This window comes from Chinchilla lanigera, unplaced genomic scaffold, assembly GCF_000276665.1.
Source record: "Chinchilla lanigera isolate Chin_1 unplaced genomic scaffold, ChiLan1.0 scaffold00057, whole genome shotgun sequence".
Classification (NCBI taxonomy): Eukaryota; Metazoa; Chordata; class Mammalia; order Rodentia; family Chinchillidae; genus Chinchilla; species Chinchilla lanigera.
In genome coordinates this window covers 305,121-325,451 of record NW_004955458.1, presented here as the reverse complement: position 1 = coordinate 325,451, position 20,331 = coordinate 305,121, and the positions used below count along the sequence as shown (strand labels likewise).

General features: G+C 41.8%; 1 protein-coding gene across 3 annotated transcripts in view; it reads right to left on the bottom strand.

Moving 5' to 3' along the window:
- The window catches only part of Eif4b (eukaryotic translation initiation factor 4B), a 29,210-nt gene continuing 8,879 nt past the window's right edge, over positions 1 to 20,331 (bottom strand). Inside the window, exons 2-15 of one of the 3 annotated variants that reach the window (XM_005397137.2) lie at positions 17,618 to 17,755; positions 16,823 to 17,031; positions 16,340 to 16,456; positions 14,161 to 14,215; positions 13,461 to 13,595; positions 8,029 to 8,172; positions 7,592 to 7,765; positions 5,708 to 5,936; positions 5,034 to 5,146; positions 3,089 to 3,302; positions 2,348 to 2,403; positions 1,409 to 1,511; positions 1,048 to 1,120; positions 1 to 539 (exon numbers count right to left, since the gene is read on the bottom strand). In XM_005397137.2, the coding sequence (XP_005397194.1) occupies positions 459 to 539; positions 1,048 to 1,120; positions 1,409 to 1,511; positions 2,348 to 2,403; positions 3,089 to 3,302; positions 5,034 to 5,146; positions 5,708 to 5,936; positions 7,592 to 7,765; positions 8,029 to 8,172; positions 13,461 to 13,595; positions 14,161 to 14,215; positions 16,340 to 16,456; positions 16,823 to 17,031; positions 17,618 to 17,755 (1,841 nt within the window). In that variant the 3' untranslated portion in view covers positions 1 to 458. The remainder of the gene's footprint in view (positions 540 to 1,047; positions 1,121 to 1,408; positions 1,512 to 2,347; positions 2,404 to 3,088; positions 3,303 to 5,033; positions 5,147 to 5,707; positions 5,937 to 7,591; positions 7,766 to 8,028; positions 8,173 to 13,460; positions 13,596 to 14,160; positions 14,216 to 16,339; positions 16,457 to 16,822; positions 17,032 to 17,617; positions 17,756 to 20,331) is intronic. The other 2 variants (XM_005397139.2, XM_005397140.2) reach the window with 2 other exon arrangements.

Here is a 20,331-nt window from a genome sequence, read left to right as displayed (position 1 = left end):
TACCTTTCCAAGGATGGAAAATTTATTCAGATAATGCTTGAGAATTCATATATGCCACAACACGGTAAGAATGAAAAGGTAGAAATCTCACTGTTCCTTATCCCTCCCCTACTGCTTAACCACTCCAGACATCATATCACTGCCATTATCATTTCTGCTAATGGAGGCCCCTAGGCATGAATCACACAGGCAACTGCATGGCATCCTAAGAATACACCACAACTTTGCCATAAAAAGCTGTAGTCTCTGTCTCTCTGGCTATATTGGCGATTCTCCGGTTATTTCAATACTTTAAAGGCTGCAGCAGCATGCAAAAGAATTTCATTTCTTAAAAAAAAGTTAAGAAAGGTCTCCAGGAGATGGTGAGTTTTATTTTGCCTTGACTGGATAGAGGTTTGATTTGCTCTCGAATGTTCCAGGGTGGAGAAAGACTAGGAGAAAGCACAAGATGTGGAGGTCTATTCAGTGTAGTCTTCTCCCTCGTTTTCATCTTCACCATCCATGGAGAGAGCAGCGTACTTGCTTGCAGAACTGAACTTCTATAAAAGATGAGAGCAAGAAGAGAATGAAGGTCTTGGATTCTCACATCAAAAAATGTAAAAACAGCTGGGTGTGGCAGTGCACACCTGTAATCCCAGCACCTAGGAGGCTGAGGCAGGAGTGTCACCATGAATTCAAGGCTACCCTGGGCTACAAAGTGAGTTTACAGCCAGCCTGCACTACATAGCAAGACACTGCTTCAATCCCCAACCCATAACAAAGAGACTAAAGAGGGACAATAGTTCAGACTATGCCCACATGCTTGCTCCCTGCATTTTCCAGAGTGGTCAGGGCGAGGGTCAGCCGTATGTTACTTTTTAACCTTACAGAGGAGTAAGAGTGAAGAAAGGTGGCACTGAGGTAAAAAACCTAATCTACACTTCCTTCACTGGTCTGAAGAAACATGTCTGCCTTATTTTCAGCCACTCTGCAGTCCCAAATGTGAAGAGGGGGTCCAATGGCAAGAGTCAGCAAGAGAAGCCGGAGAGCCAAGCCTGTAACACTCACGGAGGCTGGATTTTCCTCAGGTTTCTTTGGCTCAGGTGCAGATCTAGAGTCTTGATCCTTTTTGCCATCTTTCCTGCAGATTTAAACAGAAAACCCCATCTCTGGAGGGGCTCCTCCAAAGCACACGGCACAGGTGCACTTTTGAGGCACGGAACAGGCACCTCCCCTCAGCAGTCTGTGCTCTCGGGCACTATGTTATTTCCAGATTCTCCAAATGGAACCGTCTGTATCTGCTGACTTCAGTTTTTTTTACAGTAAAAGATCTGGTGGTGCTTAGAGAATCAAGAAATTCCTAATTACGAAGACCCACGCATCTAACATCAGATAAAGGACTTACAAATAAGAAAGAATCCATGCATACCTATCCGACTCCTTCCAGTGGTCTTTGTTCCCTCCATCTCCTGGACCACGGCTGGAGTTCCCAGTTTGGCCTTTTTGGGCACTCATCCCGTTATTTTCATCTGCTTGAGCAGAAATGCAGAAACAAAATTAAAATGAAATGATCCATCTGTATGTTTCAGATTTGTTTTATGCTAATAATACTGGGCCTACACGTGCTGAGAAAGATTTAAGTTTTGCTGGGCGTGGTAGTGCACGCCTGTAACCCCTGCACTTAGGAGGCTGAGGCAGGAGGCTTGTTCTGAGTTCGAGGCCAGCCTGGGCTACAAAGTGAGCTCAAGGCCATCCTGAACTGCACAGTGAGACCTTGTCTCAAAAAGACCCAATATTCTCTTCATACAGCAATCCTAAACCAAATAGATCCCATTAAAAACCGCCACTAAAGAATTAGGTCATCTTGGGGCTGGGGATTTAGCTCAGCAGCATAGTGCCTGCCTGGCAAGTGTGAGGTCACGAGTTCGATTCCTGGTACCAGAAAAATACAAAAAACAAAAAAGAATTAGGTCATCTTAAAAAGCAGACTGGAAATAAGGACTGCAGCAACCTTGGCATATTGGTGATGACATTTCTAACTTGGACTGAAGGTCTTAATTTCTTTCCAAATTTGCTCCTGATTTGAAAGAATGGTTCTACCAGGACAGAGCAGTATGCCACACTCTTCTCTAAAGAGGACACTCCTGCCCTCTACTGGCAGAAAAATGTAGCTAATCAAAGCACTGTCAAAAGTCAGGTAGGTGCAAGATGTGACAGACTTCTTGATTATTGGGTAGACACCTTTCCTACACCATGACAAAGTCCTGCGTTTAATCCCCAGCATTGCAGGAGATGAATTTTAGATTAGGTGTCTTTTAATTTAGATCTCTAACTTCATAAAAACCTATTTCCCATAGTATGGTCTCACCTTTCCTTGCCGGTCCCTCTTCAGAAAGCTGAACTGGGGCTAGTTTTCCCCCACCACTAGAAGGAAAACAGTCATCAGGTGTTTCAGAGAGAAAACAGGTAAGAAACTTATGATCATCCTCCAAATGCAGTAAGCATTACAGAAAATAAACAAGAAACCCCATACTTAATGTTATGGAACATTAAAACACAAGATGACAATAAAAGCAGTAATTTGCACATGCATAAGGGTCAGATAGGGCCGGGGATATTAGCTCAGTGGCATAAGCGCCTGCCTGGCAAGTGCAAGCTCCTGAGTTTGATTCCTGGTACCAACAAAAGGGTCATATAATAATATTTTTACAGTTGTCACAACTGTGCAAATTAAATAGCAATATTCTTTTATAAGTAAGAGAAGACTTAGAGACCTAAGACTTAAGGGAAGTGACCCCAAGGCCAAACTGTCAATGGGTGCTGATGGGAAGACTGACTTCTACCGTTTGCAGATTTTGATAGCATGAATACTCCCATCATAGCCAATTTCAAGCCACCAAAGTGATGTCAACTGGCTATCAAAACTCTAGAAAATTGACGACTGGCTCTAAACAAACCAGCTCCAGCATACCACTGAATGTAAACTAAGAGAACAACGAGAACAGAACCATAGCATGCTGTATAAAGTCAACATTCCATAGGGCACATTCCATCCTAACAAGGTATTTGTAATTCCAGGCCAACAGGCTGCTGTTCCAAGCTGACTCACCTTGTAGGGGATTGGTGCTCTGTGTCTGAGCTCTGAGATCGAGCAGGAGGGTTAGAGCTTCGCTTCACCCACGCATTCTCCTTTGGTGGAGGGGCTGGCATTACCTTTAGAGGCTGATCAGGTTTGGGAGGCTTAGAAGTTGGAGAGTGACAGTCTTCCTCCTTACTGAGGGTTTCATTTTCTAGAGATTTCTCACTCTCTCTCCTTCGGGCATCTGTGAAGTCAGAATGGAAAGGTGAAATTACCGGGGTGGAAAAACAAAGATGTAACACAATAATCTACCTAGACCATAAAGGAGTGAAATGTGGCATATGCATCCATATTTATCATTATTCTTCTGTTTGTTTTAAGACAGGGTCTCTCTATTTAGTGCAGGCTGGAACTGAACTCACTTCTGTAGAGCCCAGGGTGGCCTTGAACTTGCAGTGAGCCTCCTGCCTCAGCCTCCCAAGGGGTGTGTGCAGCAATGCCGGGCTCTAACATCTTTTTTTTCTTTTTTTTTTTTCCCTGGTACCGGGAATCGAACTCACGACCTTGCACTTTCCAGGCAGGCGCTGTGCCACTGAGCTAAATCCCCAGCCCCTTCTAACATCATTTTTAGTTGCTTTTTGTTGTTGTTGTTGTTGTTTTTGTCTTTTTGAGATAGGGTCTCACTATGCAGTTCAGGCTGGCCTTGAGCTCACTTTGCAGCCCAGGCTGGCCTTGAACTTGCAATGATCCTCCTGCCTCAGCCTCCCGAGTGCTGGGATTACAGGCGTGCGCCACCACACCCGGCTCTAACATCATTTTTAAATAGAGACCCTAGGGGCTGCGGATTTAGCTCAGCGGCAAAGCGCCTGTCTGGCAAGCGCAAGGTCGTGAGTTTGGTTCCCAGTACCAGAGAAAAACCAAAAAGAGACCCTAATTTGACTCCCAAAACAATGATGAACTATCCCTAAACCAGTGTTTTCCGCATGTCATTTTAAGAAAAAAGCTTTACTGGTGCACAAAGAAATAGGAAAAACAGTAACTGTACATCTATCTTAAAGGGTAGTTATCTGGTTTGTCCTAGGGAACCCTGACACAGCTTTTCTATCTGTATTTCTAATGCTCCAATGGCCTTACTTGGAAAAGGGAGGGAAGAGTCCTATGGTAAAATCCCAACCTCCAGTAACCATGCTCAACACCAACCCAGAAGGTCAACACACATGCACAACAACCTCACGTTTACAAAAACATACAAGGGGCATGTGTTTTACAGGCACTAAGTGTCTCCTTAAAAGAGAAACCTATTGTATGTCAGAATCCTTGTACATTTTAAGCGCAAGCTCTATACAAGTAGGCATGCAAATCAACCCAATAACATCATGCTTCAACACAACTGTAAAAAGGGTCATTATATCCTGTTGGTGAGAGACTACTCTGGTCTAAATTATTTCCAGAAAACTCCCACAACAGTTGGATGAATTTCCAAATCACTCTGGCCTTGATCCTCGTTTAGAAATGCTCAAGTAGCAGTCAAAGCACTGGATCGCAGTAAGGGAAGGGAGACACCACAACTGAGGCATTCAGGTTTCTGAAACCCTACAAGCGCTGGTGAGCTGGCAGTAATCACTGAGGAATGATGCAGTCTACAGTAACATCTCTTGAGAACACTGCTCTAGTCATGCACAACATCAAAAAAGGCTGGCTCTCTGGGAACTCCAGGCTTACTACTAACTGCTCTGAATAAACACACATAAAGTGACGGGACAACTGTAACAGTCAAGTATACTCTTTAGTGGAAGATTATCAAACATTATCCAAGCCTACTCTTGTAGCCATTCCTCAGACTTTTTGGGAATAAATGACTGAAAATTCAGACCAACTCATACTAACTCAGCGTTTATAACGGACTTTAATATTGTAAAGTCTCTGCGTTCTTTGATTATGGACAATTTATAGAAAACAACAATGTGATACCCACCCTGGTCTGACTTACTTCTGCCAGATGGGGCTGAGGTCCCAGTCTGTGAGGACTCACTTCCTGTCCTTGACCTTTCCCGTTCCTGAGTTTCTTCACTTCGCCAGCTTGGGTGCCTGCACAGAAAGAGACTTCACGGTGAGTACAGTGTGTCCTGCTCAGTGAAGGGTCCTGTGGCCCACAAGGGTTCCTTAAGAACTATCAATATTTTACCACACTTCTACCCTCAAGTAACACTTAGAAAATACAACTAGCACATTCACAGGTAAACACAAATATAAAATAATTTCTAGTCTACATTTAACATAAAAGATTTTCTATTTTATCCCCAATAATTTGAAAATAAGTGAATATAGTTTATAATTAATCTCATAATATAGCCAATGCAACAGAAATTTGACTCCATCTCACCACAGTGAGGTTTTTCTCTGTCCTACAGCAAGAGCGAGCCACTTTTTCTCAGAAGGCTAAACTTTATTTACAAAAGCATGCACAAACCCTAACGTGCTCACTCTCTTACACTGTAGTTGTGACAGGCACAGCACAGCAGGCCTTTGGAACACTGCAAGGACAGGGAGTTCTTTGTGGTGTGAAACTGTCCCACACAACTCCTCCCAAAGCCCCACTGAACAGCACTGGAAGCGCAGGCGCAAACACCCCGATGAGGACAACCTCACCTCTCCCGAGGCCGTCGCTCTAGTTTCGGCTCATCCAGCTGACGCTGCAATTTCTCCTGCTCCTTTTGTAGCCGTTCTTCCACTTCTCTTTCTCTAGCAGCCGTGTCAACAGGCTTCGCCCCTCCAAAGATAGAAGCTGCTCGACTGGACTGGGAGGTGCTAGCAGAGGAATCATCTTCCTTAGGAGTACTCCGAGGCTTTAGGTTCAGTTTGGGTCTTTGGGGGGGACCTAAGTTAAACAAAACTCTAAGTAATAGTTCTCTAAAATCAGAAGCTGACGACTGAAAGATCAACTGATTTCCAGACATGGCTCCTGGGAAATGCTACATGGGATTCAGGTTAGCCTACCCAGCAGAGAAGCTTGATGAGAGATCCTTAGAAAGTGGGTAGTTTAAATAATCAAGTTGTATTACTCTTTTCTCCTCTACCACATCAATATGGAACCACTGTCAGGAAGACTAAAAATGACGAACACTTAAGTGGTAAATTAATCATTTTATCACAATTACTTTTACTTGGGAAGACTGTTTTTCAACTATTATCAATTACTGAACAAAAATTATATTGCTCAAGAATCTGGCCTCACCAGCATGGTGGTGCACACCTGTAATCCCAGCACTCAGGAGGCTGAGGGAGGAGGACTGCCACGAGTTCGAGACCAGCCTGGGCTACACAGGTCAGTTCAAGACCACTCTGAATTGAACTACTACATAGTGACACCCTGTCTCAAAAAACAGCAACAACAAAAACAAGCCCAATTTGATGCGACAGTCAGGTAAAGAGAATATGTAAGCTAGGTTATACAGAATAACTTATTCACATGAAAGATATACGACTAGGACTGTGTTCAGTGAAGGTGTGAAGGCTTCCAAGTAGTAACTCTTGAGCAGTCCTGAAAGCCTCGCACGCGTGCAGCAGGGTGGATGTGGAAGAGGATGGTGAAACTGCAGGCAAACAGTGGAGACCCAGTATCTGACAGGCAAAGGGAGAGCTTTCAGGAACTGAAGAGACTAGAAAGGTCTAAAAGGTGGGAAACCACCTCATTAGCTCTCGTTCCACAAAGACAACTGGGGCCAGTGGGAAGAATGCAGCCAGGCAGGGGAAACATCACGAGGCGACTGCCGACCGTCCCAAACAAAGGCAGCAGCAGTGACTATAAATGAACAGACTATAAAATATTTAAGGTTACAAAGTATCTGTGTAAGCGCTCAGCCCACTGTTAGTCCAGGGTAGAAAAGGCTCAGTAAACCAATTGTTTTTTTGCTTTTTTTACTGAAGAAATGGCTAAGTGCTTTTAAGAATGAAAGGTATTAGAAAACCAGAAACAAAAAACCAAAACAACAAAAGAAAACCAGAAACACCGAAACTTCTGCTCTATCAGCAGGAAAGTCCTGAATGCAGGAGAATTTCCATATGGGACTGATGGATTTTGTTATCACACTGTTTATTAATTAGTTGTTCAAGTCTTATCTTCCTTTCTCAGGGAATTATAAGAGACAGTACTGTAGATACAAATTTAACAGTCAAATTTAACAGTATGTTTTGCAGGGCGTGGTGCCGCATGCCTGTAATCCTAGCACTGGGGAGGCTAAGGTGGGAGGATCACTACAAATCTGAGGCCAGCCTGGGCTACACAGTAAATTCAAAGCCAGCCTGTACTAATCAGTGAGACCCTGTCTCATAAATAAATGAATGAATAAATAGTACATAACCTTTGCTTTATTTCTATTATGTTATCCTATGCCAATGTTCCAACACGCTCTGGTGCACATAGTATGTAAACTATGTTTTAAATCCCTCAAGTAAACACAAATGTAATTTGTAACTCCAACTTTTCCCTCAATTTTTCTAGCACACTCCACTAAGTAAGCCAGAGATGATTACCTCTGTCATCACGCCTATAATCATCCCGGGAGTAATCATCTCTGGAGCCCCAGGGTCGATCATCCCGTCTGTCGTATCGGTCTTCATACCGGTCTCCTCCTCCTCTGTAGTCATCATCTCTCCGGTACCCACTACCAAAGGCTCTTCTGCCACTGCCTATTCTGGAATCGTAGCCTGTAAATTGAAATTACCACATAAGCTGGGCATGGTGGCACCCTCTTGTAATCCTAGTACTTGGGAGGCTGAGGCAGGAGGATCCCTGCAAGTCAGAGGCAATCTGGGCTACAAAGTGAGCTCAAGACCAGCTGGAACTGCACAGTGAAACCTTGTCTTAAAACCAAACAAACAAAAAAAATCAAACCTCAGGAGAAGGGAAAATGCAAAAAAAAAGGAGTTTTTGAGAAAGTACTTTAAACTGAATTCTGTGTTACAATTACCTCTATCGTAGTCTCTGCTGCCTCGGTCATCATAGCGATCTCGGCCTCCATATCGATCCATATCCCGGCGTGGGCCATCACGATACCCATCCCGATCCCGATACCCATCACGGTACCGGTCTGAATCATAACGATCTCGATACTCTAGACAAAAAATAAGACAGGTAACCCCACCCCTTTTTCTTTCACATGTTAATAAAGAACACAGTAACCAGTGAATCAATCTTGTTTTGTGAACGGTTATTCAAGTTTGTCTTAGTTTTTATAAAAACAAACCTTATTTCTGGGCATAGTAACACAAGTACTTAGGAGGCTGAGACAGGAAGATTGCCTCAAGTTCAAGGCCAGCCTGAACTACACAGTGAGGCACTGTCTAAAAAAATTTTCCTGGTGAAGCTAGGTGTAGTATCACATGCCTATAAATCCCAGCACTTTGGGAGAAGAGCCAGGATAATGGTAAGCCCTGCTTGGCAGCTTAGTGAGACCCTGCCTCAAAATGCTCCTGAAGCTGGGCATGGTGCCGCACACTTGTAATCCCAGTACTCGGGAGGCTGAGGCAGGAGGATTGTTGTGAGTTCGAGGCTAGCCTGGGCTACAAAGTGAGCTCAAGGCCTGCCTGAACTACGTAGAGAGACCCTGTCTCAAAGACAAAAAAATGCTCCTGGATTTGATATCCAGTTAAAGATAAAAGCTAACCATGGGAAAACAGACATACCACAAATCTGAAAGGCAAACAAAATGAAAAAAAAAAAGTATGTAACATTTTAACTAAGGATTAATCAACTATTACTTAATAGAAACTGGGTATCATTTTCTACGTTCAGCATGGCAGTATCTGATTGCTGACAAAGATCAGAAGCAAACTCAATTTTTGTACAGTTTGTCATAATTTAAAACAGTACACTTTGAAAGTTGTTTTAACACAATTATATATTAAACCAGGCATAGTGGCGCATGCCTATAATCCCAGCACTCAGGAGGCTGAGGCAGGGGGATCACGGTGAGTTCGAGACCTGGGCTATAAAGTGAGCTCCAGGCCAGCATGAATTGCATAGCGAGACCCTGTCTCAAAAAACCAAATAAACAAAAAACAATTATCTATTAAAAGACTTAAAAACTGTATCTACCTACTGGGCCAACAATTCAATTTCTAGGAATTTAGCCTGAGAAATTAACTTGTATGATAAAGACACACACACAAGGACAGTGACTGCAATGTTCTTTATACTAATGGAATTGTGAAGCACCCAAGCCGCAGGTTAAACTATAGGGCACCCGTAGAAAATAGCTACTAAAACGGAAAACCTAAGTGTTTCCACAGCACATATGAAAATAGTAATTATAAACTGTATTTTACATACACAAACACGTAAGTATATCAATACCAGAGACTCCTAACAGCCAGAAGTCTGTATAAAGGAACATAGTAGCTCTGGAGGCAGACTGAGTGAAGTCAGTCATTTATAAAAGTGACAGTCTGTTATTTATTTAGCAGCAGGTGACTGTTGCCACATCTTCCAGTTTTTCCATACTCTTTTTTTGTATCAGGAATCGAATTCAGGGCCTCACACTTGCCAGGCAGGCACTGTGCCACTGAGCTGTACCCCTAGATCTTCCAATTTTCTAAGTTTGAAACCCACATGTTTACATGACAAATAGCAATCTCTAAATATGAAATGATTAATAACAGATTTAAACATTTGATTACTATTTCTGCCCACCAAACAGGGATCTTATTTTTGTGACTATTATCTTTTTTTTTTTTTTTTGAGACAGGGTCACATAGCTCAGGCTGGCCTTGAACTCTTGCTTGTCGATCCTCCTGCCTCAGCTTCCAAGTACTGGGATCAAGTCACCATCCTGGGCTGATTCTTGCCTTTCAAACAATCATTTCAGGGGTTGTGGGGTAGCTCAGTGATACAGGCACTGCCTAGCATGCATGAAGCCCTGGATTCAACCCCTTGTACTGCAAAATAAACAGTCATTTTATTTTGGAAATCATAATTTTTTCCATGTGAGTAGTCAGAGCACTGTCTTGCATTTTGTATTTTATAAACTGAAGGAACGTTCATGAAATAATTATATACAAGAAAGAATCTAAAACAGGGATTATATGCCTGTAATCCCAGCACTTGGGAGGCTGACGCAGGAGGATCACTGTGAATTCAAGGCCAGCTTGGGCTACGCAACGAGTGTGAGGCCAGCCTGAACTATACAACAATAACAGCCTGAACTTAACAACAATAACAGTAACAAAAAAAATAGCAATAGCAGCAACAGCAGCCACTGCCACCACTACACCCCAAAGTAAAACAAAAGGCTGGGCATGGTGATGCGTGTAATTTTTTTTTTTGAGATGGGGTTTCACTGTGTAGTACAGGCTGACTTTTTTTTTTTTTCCCCGGGATGACTTTAAACTTGCTTATGTAGCCCAGGCTGGCCTCAAATGCATAGCAAAATCCTTGTGCCTCAGCGTCCCGAGTGCTGGGATTACAGGTGTGCACCACCACACCTGGCACGCATGTGTATAATTCTAGGACCCCAGCACTGAGGCAAGAGGATAACGAGTTCCAAGGCCATCCTGGACTACACAGTGAAACCCTGTGTTAAAGTGTGTAAGCTGTCCACGCCGGGCTTGGATTTGTGATCCTCCTCGCTCAGCCTCCCAGGCGAGTGTTTCTGGCTGTCATTGTATCTGCTGTGGACAATTTTTTTCTGCTATTCCTAGAAGCAACGTGCTGGTGACACTCAGTGCATGAACTCACTCAGAAACTTTGCTCTGTATAAACATATGTAGGTGCTATGCCGAGGCCGGACAGAAGCCCGCACCTCCTGCATATTAGGCAAGTGCTGTGCCGCTAACTCCATGCTTGTGGGACCTTTTCTGTACATGAATTATGCGAGCATGATAACTTTTCTGGATTACATTTCACTTCTGTTTTCAGTTACTTTTTTGCATGTGATGCTGTGGTTTGAACCCAGGGTGAGGCCCATATTAGGAAAGTGCTTCATATTGAGTCACACCTTCAGGCCTGTGTTGTTTCAGTCTCAATGTTTTCAGGACATTAAGAAATAGCAGTAATGAGAGAGAGCATGCTTATCTCATTTGCAGTGTTAATGGAAACAGATCTGGAGTTCCCTACTGTACTACTTTTGGATTTAGTCATCTGAATTACAAATGCAAAGACTCGATTGGTATAATATTGTATTTTTTTCCACGTTGTTAAGGTTATACTTTTTTGGGGGGTACAGGAGTTGAACTCAGAACCTCATGCTTACCAGCCAGGTGCTGCACCACTGAGTTATATCCCTAGATCCTGTACTTCTTTTTTTAGAGATTAGGTCTCACTGTGTTACCCAGACTAGACCTAGCCTCCTTGCCTGGGTCTCCTTCCCAGTGGCTAGGACTACACCAGGATGTGCCATGATGCCTGGCTGCTGGTTGTTTTTCTGTACTCATACTTTGTATATGCTATTGGAACACGTGTGTCAGAATGGATATAACATGGATGTGATTTTTTTTCTTCTTCTTGTCCTAGCAGTTGAACCCCAGGCCTTCCCAATGAGCTACTTGAAGAAATGATAGATTAGAGGGTAACTGTGTTCAACATGATGTAAACGTCACATGATGTGTTCCTATATTGAGACATTACATGGTTCCCCAGTGAAATGTAGTTTGTGTTCTATATGCAGTTAAAAAAAAATCTAACAACAAAAAAAATGCCAAGCATGGTGGCAAACATCTGTAACTCCAACACTTAGAAGGCTGATGGAGATCACTGCAAATTTGAGTCCAGCCTGGACTACTTAGTGAGACCCTGTCTCAAAACACACATATACAAAACAAAATACCCTCCATGTATTATTTTGAAATGTTTTTTACTTTCCGGAAAGGCAGGTAAACTCAATACCTGATTTAGATAAAATGAAATTATAAGCTTAAGCTCCCTGAGAGTAACACAGATCCACAGTTAAGAAGCACATTAGTATGCTCTTGAGATTGTATGGTAACATTTAGTGTTATTCCCCTTCCTCCCACTTGTCTTTTTCCTGCCTAATGCTTGAGGTAGGAGCCTCTGACCTCTGGGATAGTCTGGCATAACTCCCACTAACTAAAAGCTGACTTGGGCCAGCTTTGGATAACAACAGCACACTCACTTTCTTGTTATCCATCCTGCTTGCTCTAAATTCAAGATGTCAGGTGAGAAAATAGTCATGTCCCTTGACTCAAAACAGGACCCTTGGGCTGACTGCTTTTTCTTTCAAGAGCCATTTCTTCCTGATAACGACAGAATGTCTTGCATAAATGCTGAAAAGTACACTCGTCCCCAAGGCTTTGCTGAATCACATAAGACTCGATCATAAAATCATACACAGACTTGTAGATTTAGTCTGTCTTCTGACTGCCTCACCGCTCCTTCTGCACCTTATTCTTTGTTTTGTTTTCTTTTCTTGGAGATAGGGGCTCACTACATAGTTCAGGCTGGCCTTGAACTCATGGTGATCCCCTGCCTAGCCTCCCAAGTGCTGGGATTACAAGCATGCATCACCATGCCTGGCTCTTCTGCATTTTATTAAGCAGGACTGTTCTCTAATAGGAAGTATCTCATGCTACACACATAATGGGATTCCCTAATGTCCATCTACAACCATGACAGTAGGGATAACAGTGGTTACATTACTTTATATTTTTACAACTTACGCATTAACACTATACAGTATCATTTCTAAAGTTTTGTATGTATTTGTATTTCTCCCACATGATAGGTTTTGAATTTTACCCTTGACATTACACATATGCAATGCCATTTTATGTCATTTAAAAAGCCACCTATTAATTATCAAATCATTATAAACAGTACTGTCTTTTTGTATGTATTGTAGTAAGACTGTAATTTTACCCTGTGTTTTACATACCTTTTGCCAGATTTAGGTGATGTAAAATGTACAGTTCATCCCTACTGTATCCCATGACCTTCTCAATCCTCTTTGGGATATTTTCCCACCTAAATTTTTCCTCCAGTATAATCAATATCCTGTGAAGATAGGACTTTACTGGTCACTGTTTTCTCTTGAGCCTCGAACAGTGTCTGGCACATGGCAAGAAGACTTTTACAAAAATGGAGAAATGCCTGTCCATTTTATTCTTTACCTGTGAAGGACCTTTTAAAAAATTAAAATCTTTTCTGGCAGCTACCAATTCTTTTGAATGTTAAAAAGTGTTTAGTTAGCTGTGTTGGCATGTGCCTACAGTTTCAGCTACTAGGAAGGCTGGGCAGGACTGCTTGAGCTGAGGAGTTCAGGGCAGCCTGGGCAATACAGGAGACCTTGTACCTGTATCTACTGTACCCCACTTGCTATCTGCTAACGTGATCCTCTACAATAATACCTTTGTCTCATTACCAAAGCGACTACTGAAGAAACTGACTTACTGTCTCCAAAGCTATCATCACCTCTTCTTGGCGGGTAGTCGTCAAAGCTGTCTGTGGCAGGACGGGCCCTCCAGTCTGTGTCTGTTTTGTCAGAATCTCGATTTCTATCTCGGCCAAAAGAACGGTCATCCCTGTCTGTACAGTAAAAACAAACAAATGAAAACTCAAGTTGACAAAGTAAAAGATTTGCTCTGCCCACTGCCTGCTTCTGTCTCTCTCACACATAACCAACCTTCACGCTCACTTCTTTTCTACATCATACTGTCATCATGAAGGTGCCCCAGGACCTCAAGCGCACTCTCCCACTGAACTGGGTTATTCTTTTCTTCACATTAATTTCTACTGGTTTATCGCTTATCCATGTAGGCCACGAGTTTCTGAAACATACATGACTGAGATCCCTGTTGTGTCCAATATATGCCAGAGAGCTAAGCTATTTACTACAGATTTAATATCCATTAGATCAGCCAGGGTATTTCATCTCAAGGATTAATCTATCAATTCTATCTATTATCTAACAGGGTATCAGTAGCACTCACTTCAGATGTCCACAAACACCGCCAAAAGTCCCCTGAGGAGCAAACCTGGTTGAGAACAGTTACTCTAAATTTAGGCCGGTTTACCACTTATCTCTATTAACATTTCCTGGGCAAGGACACTTCTGCTTTGTCAAACAGCAAATTTATTCCTGTTTTCTCACCTTTATCCTGTGCTTGATCAGCAACATCCACTCGAATTCTCCTGTTACCTAGAGACTGAGAGCACAGGACTGTATTAATCCACCTTCTGCTTCATCATGCGCAAATCCTGCGAGCCACCAGCAGTATCTGGGCACAGCAGAAGCAAAGCTCCGCAGGGAGGCAGACAAAGGAAAGACACTGCACTCCAGCCAACACTCTCAAATTTGTTGCCTAAAGAACCCTTTATAAACACTTGAAAACTAAAACAGTCTCTTAGAACTAACAAATCTAAGTTCACCTTACGTGAGCGTCAGGCCAGTTAACTTTACACAGAGCCGTATTTCACAGAACAGAACCACCAGCCAAGGCTGTCAAGTGGAATGAATTAAAAGTAATTTCCAGTTAGCTAAAGGAAAGGTATTTTGCCACTACAAAATCATCCAACATTTATACACTGAACCCAATTAATTCTGCTGGTTTTTCTTCATTTCATAGTACATAAAATCCTACAGTTGAAAAACAATGAATTTTGGTTTAAAACACCCAAGTTATATAAAACGTAAAACTGATGCAACAATGAAAACTCTGGAATAACCTCAACTCTTTGTACATAGGTAATAAATGAATTTTTTTTTCCTATTCAGACAATAATAGCACTCAACTATGAGATTATAAAAAATTTTTTAAAGTTTTTCAATCATGTTAAATTGAGCAGGGTGTGGTGGCACATGCCTGTAATCCCAGCACTCGGGAGGCTGAGGCAGGAGGATCGTTGCAAGTTCGAGACCAGCCTGGGCTACAAAGTGAGCTCACAGCTGGCTTAAACTGCACTGTGAAACCCTGTCTCAAAAAGACAAAAAACAAAAAACACACTTATAAAAAAAAAAAAAATCATGTCAAATGGCAGGTCTGATACAGAATTACGGTATAGGGAAGTGCCTTTCCAAGAAACAACGAGGGGTCTCTAGAGCTAGAAGAGAACAATAGAGGCCTTTTTTCTTCCCAGATACAAACTTCTTGCAATCTCCGCATAGGAAAACATTTATGGGCAGCATAAAAGCAGGAGCGGTGAGCCAGGTGCAGAGACGCATGCCTGTAATCTCTGACCCTGGTGAGGCTAAGGCAGGAGGAGCACAAGTTCAGGCCTGGCCCAGGCAATTTAGTAAGTGTGTCAAAGTTTAAAAGAATAAAAAGGGCATAGGCTGTAGTTCAGTGGTAGACTGCTTGCCCAGGATGTGTGAAGACCTGGATTCAATCCCCAGTACTACAAAAAAACAAACCACGACTGAATGTTTAGTTATTTCTCCTATAAAGCATTACTAGGAAAGACACATTACAAATGATATCCTTTCTAAACTTTAATTATTATTTTTTAATTAAAAACAACCCCTCCCACACATATTACAATACTCTGGAAAATTAGATAATGCCATCCCATCTTTGGTGCTGGGGAGCAAATTCAGGGTCTTGAACATGCTAGGCAAGTGCTTTAAAACTGAGTCACATCCCTATCTGGAAGACAATACCCTTTAATACTAAACTGATTAACTTCATCACCTCTACCAGGGATTAAACTGAGAACCATATGCTTGCCGGGCAAACGCCCTACCACTGAGCTATACCCCCAGCCCCAACCATCTTAAATTTTGTTTTAGAAACATGGTTGATACAATTGTCCGGGCTGGTCTTGAATTTGTAATCTTCCTGTCTCAGCTTCCCATGCAGGAGTGATTACAGTAATGTGCCATCACACCCAATTATTTTTTTTCTGGTTGCCTTTATAGAATCCGACTATTTTTTAAAAAGCAAAGACATAAAGGCAGAGACAAAACAGTAAGTAAACTAATATGAGATTTTATTACGCACTTAGTGTGTTTGGTTTCTCCCAGAATTTATCTAAGTGACTCTGAATTATTAGAGATGTTGAATGTTAAATAGTCCGGCGTCTTCTTTGTGGCTATGGGAATCATTGACCCAACTAGTATGCTATAGCATGCCTGGAATCCCACCACTCTGGAAGGCTGAGGCAGAAGGGTCAAGTTCAAGGTGAGCTTGAACAACATGCGAAGAACTCGTCTCAAAAATAAAAAAGGCTGGGGATATAGCCCAGTGCAAAATCCCCAGTACTGGAGAAAAAAAAATATCAGTATGATTGATAAATACCACCCTTGTGAGCCCCTCCGCCCCCAATTGCTTTACCTCTTCATTGAGACTCAGGGCACTGAGCAGGGAATCCAGATCCTCAAACTCAGCATAACCAAAACCTTTCAATCTGTCTGGATTGCTGGGCTCACGTGGCAAACGCACTGCACTGATCTGAAGGAGTAAAGATAAACAGTTGCAAGCCTTTTTGGGACCACACAAGCGCCAATATACGTACAACGAACCTCTCTAAAGAATATGTGAGAACCTGGGTGTCTCCAGGAAGAATACTAGAGCAGCATAGAGGAGATTTTATGCCCTGTTATACCTTTGAATTTTCACGTTTGCATTTAACTCTTGAAAACAAAACAAATGAACCATGAATTCAGTGTATTGCCCCTAACCCCAGCTTTGTTTTTGTTTATATATTACATTTCTAATTTTGTTTTACCTAATTAGGAACTGCCCATTCCACAATTAGTTTACTTTAATAACTAACACCAACATATATAGTTAATGGCCTAAAATGATTACACTTACATTTAGTCCTCTAAAGAATTCCTTAATAGAGTCTTCCGTCACTTCATAGGGCAGGTTCCCTAGAAAAGCAGTGTAGGGTGGCGATTTGGGAAGACGGCTCCGGTCGATATTGGGTTCCCGAGCAGCCCGTGGAGCAGTGGGAAGGATAGAACGGTCAATTGGAGGTGCCCTATACACATCATCGTCATTACTGTGCCAAGTGGTTGAAACTAGAATAGAAGAACCAACAAAAGAAATTAGAGGAAATCTCCCTTACTACTGTTCTAGAATAAGAGGATCAATCCATGCCAACTGCCAGATATTAAAAATGCTGCAGCAGGAAAGATATGGTGAGGCACACATCTGGAATCCCAGCACGATGGGAGGTGGAGGCAAGAGGATCACAAATCTGAGCCCAGCATCAGAAAGTCAATGAGAACCCTGTCTCACGATAAGAGCTGAAGCTGGGTGTCATGGTGTAAGCTAGCAATCCTAGCACTTGGGAGGTCGAAGCAGGAGGATCACCTCGACCACAAAGCAAGACCCTGTCTCAAAAAAAAGAAAAGAGAAAGAAAAAGGAAAGGCAGCTAGGCCTAGAATGGCGTTCTCTTGTATGTTCATTTCTGTTTCCATGACAAGTCTGACAGCTTAATCCTGAGATGAAATCCTCAAACCTAAGACTTTATACACATAAATACGTATGATTTCAAGTTCTACAAAGAAAGATTCTTTCACGTTACATTGATGTGAATCATGAAATAGGTTTTTATCTAGGAAATAATGAAATTCCAAGCATGATCAAAAAAGAAAACTTACCATCTCCTTCCAGGTCATCCGTTTCATCAGCCCAGCTGACTGGTTTGGGGACATAGGTGGTTCCTCCACCAGTCCCTCCGTCCTCAGCCAGAAAGTCTGTTAGGGAGATAGTTTTCCCCTTCTTATTCTTCTTTTTTGCTATTTTAAAAAGAAAATAGATTATTCATAATGATTCAAGTATCAAAGTATTCACACAACTGTACAATGCAGTACATTAAATATATTTATAAAGGAAACAACATAAAAGCTCATCAAATCACTAGATTATGGCATTTATATAAAGAAATAGTGTGCAGATATGTACAGGGAAAGAACATCATAATGGTCCAGAAAAAAAGAATCCAATGGTAAGTAATTTTAAAAGTTGCAGGATACATATTACATATCAACATACTTTTAAGTATGGAAAAGGGAAGGATGTCTGATATTCCCCTCTGGGAGTATGGTTGAAGTGGTGGCAATCTTTTACTTTCTACTGTATTCACTGATTTATCGTTTGAGATCAAGTGTGTGTGTGTGTGTGTGTGTGTGTGTGTGTTGGGCATCAAATCCAGGGACTTGTACATGCCAGGCAAGCATTCTATTTTTGAGCTACACGCTCAGCCCCATTTGAAATTTTAAATTTACCGAGTATTTCTATTTAAGACAGGTTGCTGGGTATGGTGGTGTATGCCTATAATCCCAACTCCTGGGAGGCTGAGGCAGGAGGATCACCAAGACTTCAAGTCCAGCATGGGCTAATACTGAGTTCAAGACAGCATGAACTACACAGTGAGACACTGTCTCAAAAAAACAAAAACCAAACTAAAACAAAACAAAAAAAAGACAAGAGGTCATTAAATTCACTGCTTCTTGGATACAAAAATACATAAGATAAAATTCCTACCTTACATCACAACATTTTATATTGCACTTTTTCTGGGGCTGCATCAGGTATAAACTTAGGGAACACTGAACTATATCCCCAGCCCTTAGTTTATGTTTTTTGAGGGGGTACTAGGGATTCCATCCAGGGCCTTGCAGACTTGGCAAGCATACTACCACTACCACTGAGCATCTCTCAGGCCCCTTTTAAAAACTGTAGTTTGAGCTAGGTGTGGTGGTACACACCTGCAATCCCAGTACTCAGGAGGTTGAGGCAGGAGGATTGCTGTTAAGTTCAAAGCCTGGCTGGGCTACATAGTATTAGCTTGAACCACACAGCAAGACCCTGTCTCAAGAAAAACACCCATTGTTGGGAGGCTGAGGCAGGGGGATTGCTGTAAGTTCGAGGCCAGCCTGGGCTACACTGTGAGTTCAAGGCCAGCCTGAACTACATAGCAAGACCCTGTCTCAATAAACCAAACAACCCCCTCCCTCAAAAAAGTAGTTTGAGATAGGGGCATGTGAAGTGCAGGCTGGACTTGAACTTGTGATTCTCCTTCCTCAGTCTGCCCAGTTGCACATAGCAGTTTTGAGGGATCTGTTTGGTAGGTGTAAAAATAACCATTGGGAGGAAAGAATCGTAACTACCAATTTATAGAGGAAGAAAATCTCAGCTTAGATGACTATTCTGAAGTTAGTTATTAAATGGTAGAACTACAACTGAAGTGCAGAGCTCTTTCTATTATACCATAGGGATCCCAGCTTCTAAGCAGCATATTAGTTCCTTGGGAAGTTATCAACCACAGCAAAGTGCTGTGTTGTACTTAGTGTTTTTTGAAAATGCTTGAATAGTTAACTCAGATATCCCAAATCTCTCTGTGCCATAAAAAAATTTATCTCCTCTACCTTAACACTTCATATTGAGGTATGATACTAAAAGGAAAATATAAGAAAACTAACAACCAGTGTTTTAAAATATATTCCATGGTTGTGAAAAATTTAAAATCCAAATGACTCCATTTAGTGAACTGATCCTGGCTCTCTAGTCACAAAACTTCCAAGATGGCAAAACAACTATTCAGAACAACAGAAGGGACTCAGTAAGTTCTACAACTAGTCCAAGAGCAAATACTACATGATGAACAAAAAGGTAGCTGTTGTAAGGAAGATCAGCTTCACGACTTTTGTAACCATGATTTCCTTTTCCATGTTCCAATTCTCATCTAATTTTCAACCCAAGAGAGCTAAGTACCTGTAACTTGATGCACCACTTGCTTAACTGAAGGTTGTTCTCTCACTTGGTATATGTCTTGCTTTTAAAATTCAACTGTCAGGAAATTAAAGGTGACCTGTTTGCTACGAATGTTACAGCCTTCTGAACATAACAAGAACCTGAAGTATTATGGTCTCAAGGTGCAAATCTGATGAACTTGGCTGCAATAATATGAAAAAAAGATGTCCATTAATGTGAAGTTTCTGTATTTCTCTTAAGTGATTTAACACTAATCTGGCTACCAAGAGTACTGTATGTGTCACGAGTGACCAGATCACAGCTATTCTATTCTAGCTATGAATCTACTCTAAAGCTTTGAAAGAAAGCAGTCACTCAAGAGGTTGAGTCCTATAGCAGTGATTCTTCTCCAGCTCACTGCAAAGATCTAAGAGAAATTTTAAAAAGCTAATGTGAACAAAAGGTTGAATACATAGCAGTGTATACCCTTACTTTAGTCGTTTTATATCCTTTAATTTAAAAAGTATCTGGGATTAGAACGATGCTTGTCAGAGCTCTTACACTCATGGGGCTTAATCTAGTACCATCGGCTAATACCCAATTATTAACATGTCCTACC